Here is a 17,754-nt window from a genome sequence, read left to right on the forward strand (position 1 = left end):
AATTCTTCAGTTGAATAGAATTCACTGTATTTTAGCCAAGTTTGTAATATGCTCTAATATTTATTTAGTGGTACTATATGAGTTAAGTATGGTAGCTTACTGAAAAAAAAAAATTATGCTCAAGTATTTGTAGTTACTATGGACTATAGCAAGTCTTGAGGAAGGCAAATCCAATATGTGACTGTTTCTGGTATTTTGCACATACACATCACATCTCACATTGAACTTTTCCAGATTTTCTCTGGCATGTGTGAAACAGTTATCAGGCTAGAGACATTTGAAGTAGTTTCTGCAGTCCTTTCTAGATGGTAATCCTACTAAACATCTCATTATTTTTTCTGCCATCTCCAAATATATGATGAGGCATATAAAAGTGGCATGGACAAGTGGATTCAATTGGACATGAAAGTATGCATATAACCACACCCCATGATGATGCGCACACAAGTGTACACCCACCACGTGATCCACACTGGTTCAGAGTGAAGTGCGGGCTGTGTCAGCGTGAATGTAGATGTGCAAAGGGGACAATGGAAATCACAGTGGTGCAGTGGTTGTTTGTTGTGGAAAGTTAGGTGACAACAAACTCATGGAAACTGTATGTTCAGTTGTTTGCTGAGAAGTTTAACATTATCGTAGTGCTAGCAAAGAGTGCAAAGCAATGCCTAGTCCAAAAATGGCATCCATCAGGATCTGTTTGGGACAAGTTAAAAAACATTGTGAAGCGTGCTCGCACACCAGAAAATGTGGCTTCAGTTCACCAGAAAATGCTTCTCCTGACAGACCAACCCGACACCTGTCACAAGAGATCAGCATATCATGTCAATCATGTGGATGAATACTCTACCTGGACCAGCACATGCATCCTTACGGTGTGTCTGTTGCTCATGCAGTAAAACCAGCAGATGCTCCTCAGCAGCTCACAGAATCACAAGTTCTGGGCAGCAGAGAATCCGCGTGACTTTCACGAGACATCATTGCGTGACCAGAAGTTTAGGGTTTGGTGTATGGTGTCTGCATGCCAAATTATTGGTCCCATCTTCTTTCGTTAGATGCCGTCTTCAGCATGTTATATTGCCAACATTCTGAAACCATTTGTGGCACCATTAAAAGAGGAGGAAAAGACCTACAGTTACTTCCAACAGGATGGAGCGACTGCCCATACAACCTGCCAAACATTGGAGTACATAGACATAATCTTCACACCTGACAGAATTGTTAGCAGGGGTCAGTCTGGCTGTGGCACTAACTGACCCCCAGGTCACCTGATTTGTCAGGGTGCAATTACTTTGTGTGGAGAACCCTCAAGTCTAAGGTGTCTCACAACAACCCTCATAGTCTTCAAGAACTACAGCAGAACATTTCAGATGAGACCTTCATCTTCATCAACTTCCTGACTAGGCCTCAAAAGTTCCAGGAGATGAATGGTGGTCACTTTCTACATTTGCTGTAGTTAGGTTAGTACTGCATTTCCTTTCCTCTGCTGTGTTTCTTTGTACACTGGAACTCTGTTCTCTGGGCCATTTTTATTTGTCCCACCCTGTGCTATTGGCTTCTGCGGAAGTGCTCCATAGCAATATTCCATATTGCAGATGAGAATGGAAGAAAGCAAAATATGAGTGGAGCAACAACTGTTTGCTTGCACTATTCCTTAATTTATACAATAATGAGCTAGTTTGCTGCACAGTTAATTTGTGTGTTCTTCCCAAGAGAGTTTCTGGTCTATGAACAGTTCAAGTAGCTTTACAACTTTATTTTATTTTTAGGTTACCTTCAGATTAAAAAATATTTCTTCAGTTTTTGTTTGGTTTATGCACAGCTGATTGCCGTGACATGAGCAATAAGTCACCTGCACCATTCCTCTGTTGTTAGCTATCCACTTTGTAATTTCTTGCCTGTGGTTATTGATGTCATCAACATTAGGAGATTCTGACATGGTATATAACTTGAAAAGTCTATTAAAGTGACAATAAACATGAAGGTCCCAAGACATAGCTTTGGGGTGCTCCTCTTCTTATTGGGAGTATTGCTGGTCTCTGCATATTTCTATAAACAAACTGTAAACTATTGGTTAAATAAGATTTGAATGAACTGTGTGATTTATCTTGTATGTCATAATATTCTAACTTTTTGATGATTATGTAGTGTGACAGCGAATCAGGTTCTTTGCTTAAATCAGTAAGCATTCCAGCTGTAGATAGCCTTTTTTCATATCCTTCATAAACATTATTCACCCAAGGTTCAACTGCTTTTGCGGTTGATAGGTGAGCCCTGAATCTGAACTGTTGCTAATTTAAGATTTTGTTGCTTTCAAAATAGCTATATATCTGTTTATGCATACAACTTTCTACTATATTTGATATGGTTGTACTATTGAAATGGGTCTATAGTTATTTGAGAGTTCCTGTCACTTTTTTTATATATAATTAACATAACTGTGAGATTAAGACATTTTGGCAAATTTCTTTCATCTAGTACTTTGTTAGACAGTGAGAGAAGTGACATTTTGATCTTCTTTGCTATACACTTTAGTTTGAAATTATTGAGTCCAAAATAGTCTTCTATTCAGGAATTGCTTAGTTTATATATAGATTTATGGATGTCATTTAAAGTGATCAAGGTCCATGTAAGTTTATCACTTATTTGCTTTGCATAATTTAGCAGGGTTTCTGCACCCAAAGTAGAACTGTTGAATGGAGTGCTAGTGCTGGCACTATTTACAGAATATTTATTGAGTGCACCATGGTCAGTAGGGATACGTTTTCTTTATTAATATAATTAATTTTCCTTTGATGACATTCCAGGCTGCTTTACATTTATTTTGAAATTTACAATATACTCATCATTTGCACCACATCTAGGATTTTTGTATTTTGGATCTGTAAAGTTTTCTCATATTTATGTAATTTTCCTTGTCTCAGTCACTTTTATGAGACTTATTTTGGGGAATTTATAGTAGCATGGTGAGTTTGTTAGATTATGGAGCATGCCACTTACTGGTATAATGCTGCTTATGTGTAATATTAGTATGATATCTTTTGGTTACAATGCGGCATGTATTTTTTACTATGCACTTAATCTCTGTCAAGAAAATGGAAAAGATTTTACATATTCTTTTGTTACTATCCATAATACGTGGTCAATCCATTTCCTTTAACTGGTCTATCATATTTTTTATATTGGATTTTTCTAGTAGTCTATATGTCACTTCTCTTCCTTCACTACTGAGAGCTGAATTTTCAATTTGAAGACATATCCTTGCATTAGTGCCAGAAAAATTAAATGAATTTTTTGTTAACAGTACTAATTTCGAAGCTACTGCTACCTCTGCACCAGATGATGCAACTTCTGGAAGTTTTACCTACAACATTCCTGCCCTAAATAACTTATCCTTTAAATGGAAACAGGTGACCTGGCAAACTGTATACAAAGTCGTCACAAACCTACATGGCTCATACAGTGAATATCTCTATGGTATCTCCAACACCATCTTGAAACAAATAAATGACATTATTGTTGCCCCTCTTACCTTTCTGATCAATAGTACTTTTACAACTGGAAAATTTCCTGAGGTCCTGAAAGCTACTATTGTTATCCCAATCTATAAACAAGGAGAAAAAAACAAACCTGAAAGTTACCGTCCAATATCCCTCATACCTATATTATCCAAGATAATAGAATGCTGCATTAAAACACAACTTTGCAACTACTTTGCTGAACAAAATGTTTTTTCCTCCTCGCTCTTTGGTTTTAGGCCAGGATTGTTTACAGTAAATGCAGTAGAAACTCTTGTGACAGACATACTTGATGGCTTCGAGAACAATTCCATCACTTGTGCTGTACTACTAGAACTGAGTAAAGCATTTGATACTGTATCCCATGAAATACTAATAAATAAACTAGAGGGCTATGGTGTCAAAAATAACGAACTGGCATTAATGAGATCATACCTGACAAACAGAACTCAGGTAGTTATAGTAAATAGCCAGCAATCAAATGCCTTACCAGTTGTAAGAGGCGTGCCACAAGGCTCAGTGCTTGGACCTTTTCTCTTCCTGGTATACATGAATGACTTGCCTACTTTCATGCTTCACAAGTCAATAATATATGTTGACGACACAACCCTGATTACCTCAGATAACAAATTGGAGGAAGTGAAGAAACAAACAAAAGTAATGCTTGAAAAGTCTGCCATATGGCTCCACAGTAACAAGCTGATACTCAACAGTAGCAAGACTGAAACTATATATTTCTTCTTGCACAATCTACAGGAAAAATTAAATGAGTCTGACTCTGTAAGACTTCTAGGAATCCGCCTGGACCCAAAATTAACATGGAACACCCACACGGAACTGTTATGTACCAGACTATCTAGAGTAGTCTTTTTGCTAAGGAAACTAAAAACATTAGTTAGCAGAAAACAACTTTTATCTTCTTATTATGCCTTCTTTGAATCTCACGTACAGTATGGAATAAAATTATGGGGCAACTCAACTGGTGCTCAGACAGTGTTCATGTGGCAGAAGAAAGCAATTAGAGCAATTACAGGTATTAAAAGCCAAGAATCATGTCGAAAGCACTTTAAGGAACTTAACATCTTAACATTACCTTCTCTGTATATAAAAACGTGTCTTCTTTCCATAAAAAACAAATACATACCTTACCTTCCAGAACGGATGTTCATTCACATGATACCAGATATAAAAACAATCTTGATGTAGACTTTACTAGGCTGTCTAAGGTCCAAAGTAGCTTTAAGCAAACAGGATTAAAATTATATAACAAGTTACCACAATCACTGAAAGACCTACAAGGTGATGCCTTCAAGAAGCAGCTGCACAAATTGTTAGCTGATAAGTGTATCTATGATGTAAAAGAATTGGAATGTAGTAGAAAGTAACTATGATGTTAAGGAATTGGAGTGTAGTAGAGAGTAACTATGATGTTAAGGAATTATAATGTAGAGAATAACTCTTTATCCTCATGTAATGTAATTTGAATGTACATAGTTTCCCAATTTTAGATCCACTATCAAATGTAATGTCAAAACTGTCTATTTCAACAAATGTTGGCTAATGACAAGTAATAAACAAATAAATAAATTACTGATATTCCTAATTCTATAGTATCACATTCAAGAGAGTTTCTGTGTATGTTATTAATAATGTTATCAAGACATGAATTCAGTCTGGTGGGCTTTTCATTGAGATATTAATATTTCAATTACTTTAAAGAATAAACCATATAAATCACTTTTTCTTTTCTTTTTGCCCTTGTTGTTGTAGTCTTTAGTCCAAAGACTGGTTGGATGCAGCTCTCCATGCTACTGTTTCCTGTTCAACCCACATGATCTCAGAATAACTATTGGATCCTACATCCTTATGAATTTGCTTACTCTCTTCATCTCTTGGTCTCCCTCCATGATTTTTACCTGCCACACTTCCCTCCAGTACTAAATTGGTGGCCCCTTTATGTTTCAGAATGTGTCCTTTCAATGTATCCTCTCTTCTAGCCAGTTTGTACCACAGATTTTTTTCTTATTTATTTATTTATTTAGTCCTTCAAATCCTATATGTATAGAATATATACAAGGATATTGGACATGGTTAGGTATTAACAAGATAAAATACAGTTTGTATTGCAATCCTTAGGACTAGATATTGAAGTAATTTAGCAAAGATTCATACATACAACAAACATGACAGGCAACGTACAAAGTAGAATATTAATAATGCATCTTTATTTTTGTTGTTTGGCTTTTATATATTCTGTCAGGCTGTAAAAGCAATGATCAATTAAATATGCCTTTACTTCACTCTTAAAACTACAGAGTTTACCTATTGATTTAATATGGTTAGGTAGATTATTGAAAATCTTGCATCCAGTTTAGTATAAATTTCATTAAGAAATTCAAATATTGCACTTTCAGTTGAATAGCCTTTCCTGAAGTCATGCTGTGAAGGAGAGAGAATTTTATTTTTATTTAGGAAATCAGACAATCTCTTATAAAAACTTTTTCTAAAATTTTTGAAAATACAGGCAGTAGGGCTATTGGTCTATAATTTGAAACACATTTGGATTTTCTTTTTTGAACAGTGGTTTCAGTTTTGCTGTTTTTAAGCATGAAGGGAAGGTTCCTGATGCCAGTGAGCTGTTGCACAAGTGTGTCAAGGGTTCAGCTAAGGCAAGACAGCATTTTTTAATAATTGCATCTGGTAGTCCATCAATTCCACATGAGTACCCTGTTTTCAAGGTTTTTATAACTGATAAAATTTCTTCAGTATTTTTGGGTGAAAGGAACAAAGATGTAGACACATTTCTCGCACTATTGCATGATGGAAGTGATATTATGTTGTGTTCTTCCAGTCCACTCACCAATTGTTCACTTATGTTTGCAAAATATTTGTTGAAGGTCCCTGCAATTTTTGTTGGGCAAGAAATCATTTGTCCTTCATAACATAAGTTCATATTTTTATATTGTTTAGTTTCGCTTGTTGTTTGATTTTTTATAACTTCCCATATAGCTTTAGATTTGTTTTTTGAATTTTCAATGTATTTTTCATTTGCCATTGTTTTAGCTTTCCTTACAACATTTTTGAGGATCCTCTTGTAATTCTTCAGGTACAAATGAAATTCAGGAGGCATGTTCTGTGTCTTTGCTATATTGTGTAATCTTCTTTTCTCTGCACATGAGATTCTAATACCTGTTGTAATCCATTTGTTCTTTTTGAAGTTAGGTTGACACTTTTCTCTCCAATTCTGTTCAATACCTCCTTGTTAGTTGCATAATCTACCCATCTAATATTCCGCATTCTTCTGTAGCACCACATTCCAAAAGCTTCTCTTCCCTTCTTTTGTAAATGTTAACTGTTGATGTTTCATCTCCATATGTGGCTACTTTCAGAAAAGACTTCCTGACCTATATTTGATGTTAACAAACTTCTTCAAAAGTGCTTTTCTTGTGATTGCCATTTTGTGTCCTCTCTACTTCAGCCATCATCAATTATTTTGTTGCCCAAGTAGCAAATCTCATATGTTACATTAAGTGTGTCATTTGTTAATCTGATTCCCTCAGCATCACCTGATTTAATTCATCTACATTCCATTATCCTTATTTTGCTTTTGCTGTTGTTTATCTTACATCGTGCTTTCGAGGTATTGTCCATTCCATTCAACTATGCTTCCAAGTCATTTGTTGTCTATCACAGAATTACAATGTAATCAGCAAACCTTAAAGTTTTTACTTCTTCTCCCTGGATTTTAATTCCTACTCCAAATTTTTCTTTGTTTTCCTTTATGGCTTTCTCAGTGTACAAATTGAATAACACTGCTTCCCTTTCATGCCCCTTGACTCTTATAATTGCTGTCTCATTCCTGTATAAGTTGTAAATAGCCTTTTGCTCCCTGTATTTTGTCTCTACTACCTTCAGCATTTCAAAGCGAGTATTCCAGTCAACAGTGTCAAAAGCTTTCTCTAGGTCAACAAATACTATGAACTTAGGTGTGCTTTCGCTCAACCTAGAAAGAAGCTGTAGCATCAGTATAACCTTGTGTGTTCCTAAATTCTCCAGAATCTAAACTGATCTTCCTCAAGGTTGGCCTCTACCAGTTTTTTCCTTCTTCTGCAAAGAATTCATGTTAGTATTTTGAAACAATTGCTTATTAAACTGGCAGTTCAGTAATATTCATTCCTGTCAGCATCTGCTTTCTTTGGAACTGGAATTATCACATTCTTCTCAAAGTCTGTTTCATACATCTTGAACACCATATGGAGGAGTTTTGTCAGGCTGGTTCTCCCAAGGCTATCAGTAGTTCTGATGGAATGTCATCTACTCCCGGGGCTTTGTTTCAACTTATTTCTTTCAGTGCTCTGTCATTTTCTTCTTGCAGTATCATACTGCCTATCTCATCTGCAGCTACATTTTCTTCCATCACTAATGTTGCCTCCAAGTACATCTCCCATGTAAAGGCACTCTGTACTTTCCTTCCACATTTTAGCTTTCATTTCTTTACTTATTACTGGTTTCCCATCAGAGCTCTTGATATTCATACGGCTGCTTCTCTTTTCTCTAAAGGTCTCTTTAATTTTCCTGTAGGCAGTATCTATCTTTCCCCTAGTGACACATGCATCCAAATCCTTACATTTGTCCTCTAGCCATTCCTACTTAGCCTTTTTGCACTTCTTGTCTATCTCATTTTTTTAGACATTTGTATTCCTTTTCACCTGCTTCATTTACTGCTTTTTCATATTTTCTCCTTTCATCAATTGATTTCAACATCTCCTGTGTTATCCAAGGATTTCTGCTAGGCTTTATCTTTTTACCTATTTGATCTGCTGTCTTCACTCTATTGTCTCTCAAAACTACTCATTTATCTTCCACTGTAATCCTTTCCTCTTCTTTTGTGTCATTGCCCAATACTCCCTCTGAAACTCTCAACAACTTCTGCTTCTTTCAAATTATCCAGGTCCCATCTGATTAATTTCCTACCTTTTTGCAATTTCTTCAGTTTTACTCTACAGTTCATAACCTATAAATAGTGGTTAGGGTCCAGATCTGCCCCTGGAAGTCTCTTACAGTTTAAAATCTGGTTCCAAAATATTTGTTTTACCATCATACAGTCAATGTGAAACCTTCTGATGTTTCCCCATCTATCCATGTTAATATCATCTAGAATTATAATTTTATGCTGTCTGTATCTCAACAACTGCAATATTGAAGTGTTAATTTTTTCTTTAAATGCTATCTCATCAGGGCCTGGCGTTTGATAAATTGAGACAATTACAATTTTTTGTGGATGCATTACAAACCATCTACTACCCTTGGCATTATCTACAACAGCTATTAAAAGAGTAACAAGAAAGGTGTTCACAAAATGTTAAAATACAAAGCTATTACATATTCAATAACAACATAAGTGACAGGAATTGGTAGCACCACTTTTACACATTTGTCATTAAGTTATTTTGGTTGACCATTGTTAGTATATTCGTTAAATGGGTTTTATGCTACTATGTTCAATTTTTTGAGTGGATTTTGGGACCTGCAATTTTATCCCTGTTGCTTATTAAAACCTGCCAAGAATTTACAGGCACCTAACTTTTGTATTTAACATCTTTCACTAACATATATTCATAATTAAATCATACATTTTTGGGTAGATAAAAATTAGGGCTACAAGGCAGTAGCTCTGGATTTGTGAATAGTTTTTGTCTAAAATTTGAGTAACTATCTGACATTTTTATTGAGTAATAGTATTTCCTGAATAATAAAAAAGACAAGATGTTCTTCACATAGAACAGGAACAGGGCTTTCCTAAAACAAACCATTACTGGTTTTTTGGATTTTTAAATGTAGGACCTACATGGTTTCCACAGGTTTTCAGTTACGAATTTATACTTTAAAAATGTTTCTACATGAAATATTTGTCATTATCTTCACCTGCATATAAATTATACCCTGAAATTAGAAAATTAGAAATTCATAAAGAATTAAATTTTTAATGTATTAGTGGTATACAGTGTCAAAGTAAGTGGAGCTGATCAGCCCTACTGCATTCATCATGACAGGAATTTAATGAGAGTGTTGAATAAGAAGTGTGTTATGAGAACAGAACTTAATTTCTACAGTAGTGTAACCCAACTAAATATCATATCTTGCACCAAGATTATGCAGAAGTAATTGTTGATTAAAATATTGCAGTTAAATCTGAAACTAGTTTCCTGTCTTACTTACAAAATCTCAGTATGTAAACTGTAGATGTTACATATTATAAGTGCTGCAGACAACACCTTGAGCTTAAAAGGATTGTTGAAACTCTTTGTAACAGGCTGTGTGGATGATGTGAGACTAGATGGAAGAGCCCTTCCATTGCCTCCAGGGTCAAATGTCACACAATGGGGACAGGCAACAATAGCCCTTAATCTTGAATATGGCTGTGAATATTCTTCTGAGTGTAATTTTATAATTTGCCCAGAACCAGTGAAATGTAGTGACAAGCTGAAGCAGTCTAACTGCATGTGAGTATCTTTCAAGCTCTCCTGTATTTGAAGCACGTTATTTTTTGTGGTGTTCAAAATAAAAAGATAATCTACTGTGGTAATATATCCTTTCCTTAGTTATCTCAATTGAATCAGGTGTTTCTTGTTAATACGTTACCAGTTACAGATCCTGCAGTATATGATTTTGCAAATAAAAGTCAGAAAATAAAATTACCACAAAAATAAATAACTTGGCCATCAAGTATAACAGTGATTATCATGTTCTGAGAAGTACATGCAAGATACAACAGCAGATATTTAGTTGTCAGACCACATAGATTCTTTGTTTTGGGGATGTAAAGATCAAGAATCAGTGAAGGAAGAAACAAATTACTCATAATTTCTTATTAAGAAAATGATACATTGTGGGAGAAGAACTGAGAGCTTGTTTACTGTATAGGCTCTTTCCTCTGTAGTCATGAACATAACCAATGCAATAAAGAATAACATAGAATATTAGTTTCAAGCACTATAGTAAGACACAAGGAGAGTTTCTTCAAACATTTCGCTACCTATATATCAATTAAGACATAAGTTGATAAATGAGAAAAGCAGGGGTGGGGGCATTGGCGGCATTCTATTTTTGAAGCAGAAACAGTTATAACTAATCTTTTGAAACTTATTAATATGCTGTATAACCACTGTTCAGTCTTATATGCCTTTCTAAAAAATTGCTATATTATAGGCAGTGCCAAATGTGAATATGATTATTTAAAACTTTTGTTTGTTATGTTCCATAGAATTATTCAGTTTCAGTACTTGTGCTACTGTTGGACATTGCCTCCATTGTAAAGTCCTTATAAGTTTGATTAGCAGCAAAGATGTCTATTAAAATGCATATTTTGAATTATGAAATATTATTCTTAATGTAGCATACAATTTATTTTGATAATATTAATTCTGAACTTCTCTTAAGACAACTGGTAGGTAGTGTGTTTTCATGTCTATATAGGAATATCCTTTTGTGTATTATATTTCAGAAGCCAACCCAGTTATCTTCAGATGCTATAAGGTGTGTGTGTTCACCATCTAGATTCCAACCAAACTGTGATTTATTATGTCACATTACTTTAACAGCTTGATGTATAAGCAGTGTATATTGATTTTTTTTATAAAGAAACTCTATTTCCTTGATATAAATTTAGAAATAATCCATCTTTGTGTTGTCAGATGCAGTGATGCAAAAGTACTGGCTTCAAGTAGTAAGGATTGCACTCAAACTACTTGTGCAAAAATGTCATGTATCAACAGCCAGCAATGTTTACATCAAAATTCGAAATTTCTCTACAACTGCATGTGCCCTCATGGTGAGACAGGCATGAACTGCAAGCTTTTGGGAGATGGATTTGCAGTCAGTCTTGGTGTATGGACTTTGACAATTGTAGCATTAATAATTGTTCTGATAGTTGGTAAGAATGGTTATAATCAGTATTCATTATGAATTTAATTTCATATACAGTTACAAATTTATAAATGATGTCCTTTAAGAAAAGTTTAGGAAAGCATTTTTATATGTGTTCACTTTGTTAAATAAAATTACTATGTGCATGTAAGAAAATATTTTCACTACATATCAGTTTGGCTTGCCCTTGAGGTGGTGCTGCTCATGAAAATTGTGCATTTCTATGTTGTGCCTCTTTATTTCATTCTAAATGTGGTGAATGGAAATATTTCATTTAGTCTCCCACTATAAACTTTGTTTCTACTTGCTGTAAAGATGACATGTTGAGTTGCAGACTGAACTTTCGACCAAAGCTTTCTTCAGAAAAGAAAGGAAAATGCACACACACACACACACACACACACACACACACACACACACACACACACACATATTCACTCAAGCAGGCACACTTCATGTGCATATGACTATATGACTGCTATCTCCAGCCGCTAAGGCCAGATTCTGGCCTGAGTGCCCATAGATAGCTGTCAAGAGTGCATTACATAGACACCTTCATTCAACTGAGCACATGCATCACATAAATAATTCCAAACATGCAATAATGAACCAGAAAATCAGCTGGACAATCTTAAATGCTGTATACAATCTCTTTTTTCGTTTTTATGTTATAGAAACGATGGCTTAATACTTATTTAACCACATCTTTCTCTTACATTGACAAAAAACAGATTTGGCAATAAATGTATTCTCATGTTGATATTTCTAGGCAGACCCTTAGTAATCTTGAGAGACTCACAAGAACTAGCAAACCAAATAAGTTTACAAACAATGGAAAGTCCAACAATTATGAAAAGGATAGACTGCTACTCGCTGTAAAGATGACACATTGAGTTGCAGACAGGCTCTGCAGAAAGACTGTTACACTCTGAACTTTCAGCCAAAGCTATCTTCAAGAAAGAAAGGAAAACACACACACACAGTCACTCCAGCAAGCACACTCCAGAGAAGTTTTGCTGAGAAGCTCTTACACATCTCTCATACAGTCCTGATCATTCCCCATGTGACTTCCATAGTTTTGGAGCCCTGAAGAAAAACATTTGTGGCTTTCGATTTGCTTTGCATGGTGAAATCACATTTCTGTGAGCAGCTACAAATATTCTTCCATGAAGACATTGACTGTCTTGTCTTACAGTCAGATAACTACATTAACAGTTACAGTGATTCCATTTTTACTCAGTTTTTTCCACCAGCCTCATTTTCATTTGACTACCCCGTATACATTCTTAGAAATTTCTTGATCAAATTAAGAACTGTTTGGTATTAATAGACTTCATTTGGTGAGGAATGCCTGCCTTGTCTGTGCTAGTCACTTTTTATGTCTTCCTTGCTTCATTCATCTCCCTTGCGTAACTTTGCTTTCAAGGTAGCAGAATTCCTTATCTTGTCTACTTTGTGATCACCAATTTGGTTGTTAAGTTTATCGCTAACCTCATTTCTGCTACTCCTCATTAATTTTGTGCCCTCAGGGGCTCAGCATTCATTTGCTGTGTATGGGCTTGGCAACCCCAGGATTCCTGAGCTGGAGATTGGTAAGTACTATCAGTTCTCTGTCACTGTAAGCTCTGGTCAGGCAACAGCGACCATCCTGTGGCAGAGTGGTTGAAAGTTGTATGTCACAGGGAAAGGGGATCTTGCTTTGACCACCTGGTCATGAGGATGGTAAAAACCTCTACAACAAAAATCCTAAATCTCAAGGTGTGCTGCACACTGATGAGATGCTTAGCTGTTGAGGTGGAACAGTCATCAGCAGGCAATCTCTGTGAAACATGCTGAACCTCAGTTGCATAAGGCTTACCTAGGCATGTGGTGCTCTGTCTAGGTGGTGGACTTCTATTTCTGTAGCTGCTCATGGGACCAAGATGGGTCCTTTGAAATCTCCCCTTCCTCTTCCCAGCAGAAAGGATGGCCCACTGGAAGGTAGCAACACCCAGTCTAACAATATGGCTTGGGAGCGAGTTCTCCTGACTCACACTTGTAATGGAACACGTGCTGTTTCTCAGAATGTGTTTATAATAGTTAAAAGGAAAGAGAGCAGTTTTGACAAAGTTTCGCCATTTTATATACAGAAAGGTTTAGAGGGAATTTCTGGAACATTAAAATCTGTCAGGCACTCATGAAATGGGAGCCTGTTGGTGGAAATGTAAATGTGCCAGCAAGTGAAGAATCTCCAAAAAGCTCAATGCCTCAGGGTGTATGCAATTGAAACTGAACTGCCTAACATCTTGAACTACACCAAAGGTGTTGTGACCTGCATGGAATTTGGTTGGCGTTCCCTAAGAGGAACTGAAAGCTGAGTGGTCCCGGCAAGGCACTGTTGATGTGCAAAACATTATGAAAAGGGTGGGTGGCGACCTAGTGAAACCGGACTCATTTATACTGAGTTTCAGCAACAAAAAACTTCCAGAGCATGTTTAGGTTGGCTTCCTTCACCTCAGCGTGCAGTGTTATTTTCAAAACTCAGTGCACTGCTTTAAATGACAGCACTTTGGGCACACTATTCTTGGCCACTTGTGGCAAATGAAGTAAAGCTGCCCATGACAGAGTTGGTCATTCCTCTCCTCCCAAGTGTGTCAACTGCTCTGGGGGTCACCCTGTCTGGAGTAGGGATTGCAGTGTCTTCCTTGAAGAGGGGAAGATCCAGAGATAAAAACAATGAAGCACATTCTGTATGGCAAAGCTAAAAAGAGATACAAAGACATGCAACCACCCATGTTCACTGCTTCATATGCTTCCATTCTCAAACACCCAGTCCTTAAAACTGATGCTGCTACAAAAACAGAGGTTGCTAGTGCCAGCACTAGTACTTGCATTTGTTGTGGTGCTGCAGTTACTTCAAACAATGTCCCTCCCCCCTCCCCCAGAACTTCAGAAATGATTGTGGTTGCTGACATTGTGGAACTTCTTGCCCCTCCAAAGATCAAGTCTTCTCTACCATCCAGTGCTGCCACTACCATTTCCAGGGTTGTGGCTCCCAAGCCACCTCAGACCAAAAAACCAAAGTCAAAGGTGAAGAATTGCACACTGATGGGGACTGGAAGTACACAGTCCGTCATCCTATCTTATGCCTCATAGATGATGGACCTCAACGTAGGACTGGAGCAATCATCTCGCTCCAAGACTGAGCCTCCACCCATTTTTAGCAGGAGAATGATGTCTGTCAGGGTGGTTTTTTAAGTGTTACTCCCTTTGTTGTAGCCATGAACACAATCTCATCTATGGTATGGAGTCCTGTACAGTGCCACTTATTTGGGGATAATTTTACTGTTTTCTGTATCTCCTCCAGTGTTTCAACAGCAACCTATCAGTTGCAACTTACAATGTGGAGGAGTGGAGTGCAAAGACACGTTTTCATTTTTCTACAGATGTGTGTGTGTGTGTGTGTGTGTGTGTGTGTGTTCATTTTAATCATTCTTGTGACATTTTTAACTTATGTGACTTGCATATGAGGGACATCATTCTACATTTTAATGACTCAGTGAGGTTTCTGGGCCTCATTTTTTACTCAAAATTGTTGTGGTTGCCACACCTGTGAGACCTGAAAGCCAGAACCATGAAGGCACTGGACATCATAATGTGCCTTAGCATGAGCAGACAGACCATTCCATCAGAACCACTTGATGATGGCAGAAAATTTATTCACCAAAATATCGTGGGACTTAAACGATTGCATCCGGCTGGACACCTGAGAGCCCTGGAAACATCTTCAACATTCTCTATAATACCTCTGTTTTATTGGGTGGGCAAATGCTAATTCTTATGTGATGCTTTTTCAGTATGCACCCTATTTCCAGACAATGTGCTGGTGTACAGTGTAAAGGCTGTAGTTACCTCTTCCTCCATGATTTCTTCCAGCTCCACATGTTTACTATAGTGGAGGGACAATACTGTTCTGAGATGTTCCAGTTCCTGGGGTAGACTCTCAGCATCTGAGATGGTGCGTGCCCTATACTAGCGCATTAACTCCAGCATGCTGGAGCTTATGGGACAGCAATTCACTTTAGATTGTGATGCTAAAAGAGACAACCAGAGCTGTAACTAAAATGGTTGTTTACTTAGTCAGGGCCTCCAGTGATGCTTTGTCTATAAGATGTGAAAATTTTTGTTTGGCAGCTGCAGCCTTCCCCTGTTAAATGCAGAGGAGAGAGCAGTTAGGTGGAAATGGTACACTAAAGACATCTATGGGGGGTGGACTTATCTGATGACATGACAGAAGAAGAAACAGAAGTCAACATGAAAGAGATAGAGGATTCAGTATTAGACTCAGAACTTAAAAGAGCTTTGGAGATCAAATAAGGCAGAAGGGATAAATAACAGAATTTCTAAAATCATTGGGGGAAGTGGCAACGCAAAAACTATTCAAGTTGGTGTGCAGAATGTATGAAACTGTCAGTATACCATCAGACATTCAGAAAAACATCATCCACACAATTCCGAAGGTAGCTAGAGCCAACAAGTGTGAGAATTATGCCACAATCACTTAAAATTGAGGATCTGTTAGATGATGATCACTTTGGGTTAAGGGAAGGTAAAGGCATGAGAGAAGCAAGTCTGACGTTGCAGCTGGTAATGGAAGCAAGACTGAAGAAAAATCAGGACACGTTCATGTGATTTGTTGACCTGGAAAAGCTTTTGACAATGTGAAATGGTGTAATATGTTTGAAATTCCGAGAAAAATAGGGGTAAGCTAGAGGGAAAGACAGGGAATACACAATATGTACAAGAATCAAGAGGGAACAATAAGACAGGAAGACCAAGAACGAAGTGCTCAGATTAAAAAGGGTGTAAGACAAGAATGTAGCCTTTTACAATAACAGAGATAAGAGTGTTTCAAGAGTGGAATTAAAATTCAGGGTGAAAGGATATACTGATATGATCAAATTCACTAATGACATTGGTCTTCTCAGTGAAAGTGAAGAAGAATTACAGCATCTGTTGGATGGAATAAGCAGTATAATGAGTATAGAACATGGATTGGGAGTAAGTCAAAGAAACACAGTAGTAAAGAGAAGTACCACAAATGAGAACAGTAAGAAACTTCATATCAGAATAAGTGATCATGGTGCAGATGAGGTTAAGGAATTCTGCTACCTAGGCAGCAAAATAACCCATGACAGAAGGAGCTAGGACGACATAAAAAGCAGACTGGCACTGGCAAGAGGGCATTCCTGGCCATGAGATGTCGACTAGTGTAAAACATAGGCCTTAACTTGAGGAACAAATTTCTGAAAATGTGTGTCTGAAGCACAGCATTGTATGTTAGTGAAATGAGGATTGTGGGAACACCAAAACAGAAAAGAATTGAAACATTTGAGATGTTGTGCTATAAAGAATGTTGAAAATTAGGTGGGATGGTAAGGTAAAGACTGAGGAGGTTTTCTGGAGAACTGACAAGGAAAGGAATATATGGAAAACTCTGACGAGAAGAAGGGACAGGATGATAGTACATCTGTTAAGACATCAGGGAATAACTTCATGCTACTATAGGGAGTTGTAGAGGGCAAAACTTGGTAACACCATCAATCCGGTCCCAGATCCAAGATTGAAAATGATTGAACAGTAGTCAAACATCAAAATTTTCATGTCTCACTGACAAACCATCACTGGAGGCACCATGCAAGACTTTCCTCAGTCTGACTAACATGCAAGTGACATGATGTGATTTTGGTTCTGCAGAGGGGACTTAATTTTACCCCCACCCACCCCTAAGTTCACATTGGTCATGGACATTGTCAGTACAGTTGAACAGGTTGCCATGCAACTACTGCCTGAAGCAGCAGAAGAAGCATGCAATGAAACGTTTCATGCTCTGATGAGAACGAAGACTGCAAGGTCAGACATTACCTGCAAAGGGAAGGCAACCATTCAGAACCTGAGAGAGTGCCCCGAGGTTGTTATTGTATCTGCTGAAAAATGCAGTGCCACTGTTATTCTCACCCTCAAAGACTACATTGAGCAGATGCAGAGCATAATAAATGATGATTCTTGCAGGAACATCAGTGCTGATCTCACCAAGGAGATGGAGAGCAAGACCAGGTCACTTCTCAAGGAATCAATGTTACTAGAGAGGGTCATCAATAAATTGTCACTGCAAGGATCTGTACTGCCAAGACTTTGTGGACTCCCTAAGGTTCACAAAAATGAGGTGCCACTTTGTTCTATTGTCAGCAACGTTAGAGCTCCCACATATTTTGTTGCAAAATACCTGACAGAGATATGAAGGCTTTATGTGGGAAATGCCCACATCACATCC

At 37.2% G+C, this 17,754-nt stretch overlaps 1 protein-coding gene across 1 annotated transcript in view; it reads left to right on the forward strand.

Moving 5' to 3' along the window:
• LOC124803361 (neural-cadherin-like) overlaps positions 1-11,480 on the forward strand; it is a 333,705-nt gene extending 322,225 nt beyond the window's left edge. Inside the window, 2 exon segments of the mRNA XM_047264547.1 lie at positions 9,829-10,018; positions 11,210-11,480. Coding sequence (XP_047120503.1) covers positions 9,829-10,018; positions 11,210-11,480 — 461 coding nt within the window.
• The last annotated feature ends 6,274 nt before the right edge of the window (positions 11,481-17,754 follow it).

This window comes from Schistocerca piceifrons, chromosome 6 (genome assembly GCF_021461385.2).
Source record: "Schistocerca piceifrons isolate TAMUIC-IGC-003096 chromosome 6, iqSchPice1.1, whole genome shotgun sequence".
NCBI lineage: Eukaryota > Metazoa > Arthropoda > Insecta > Orthoptera > Acrididae > Schistocerca > Schistocerca piceifrons.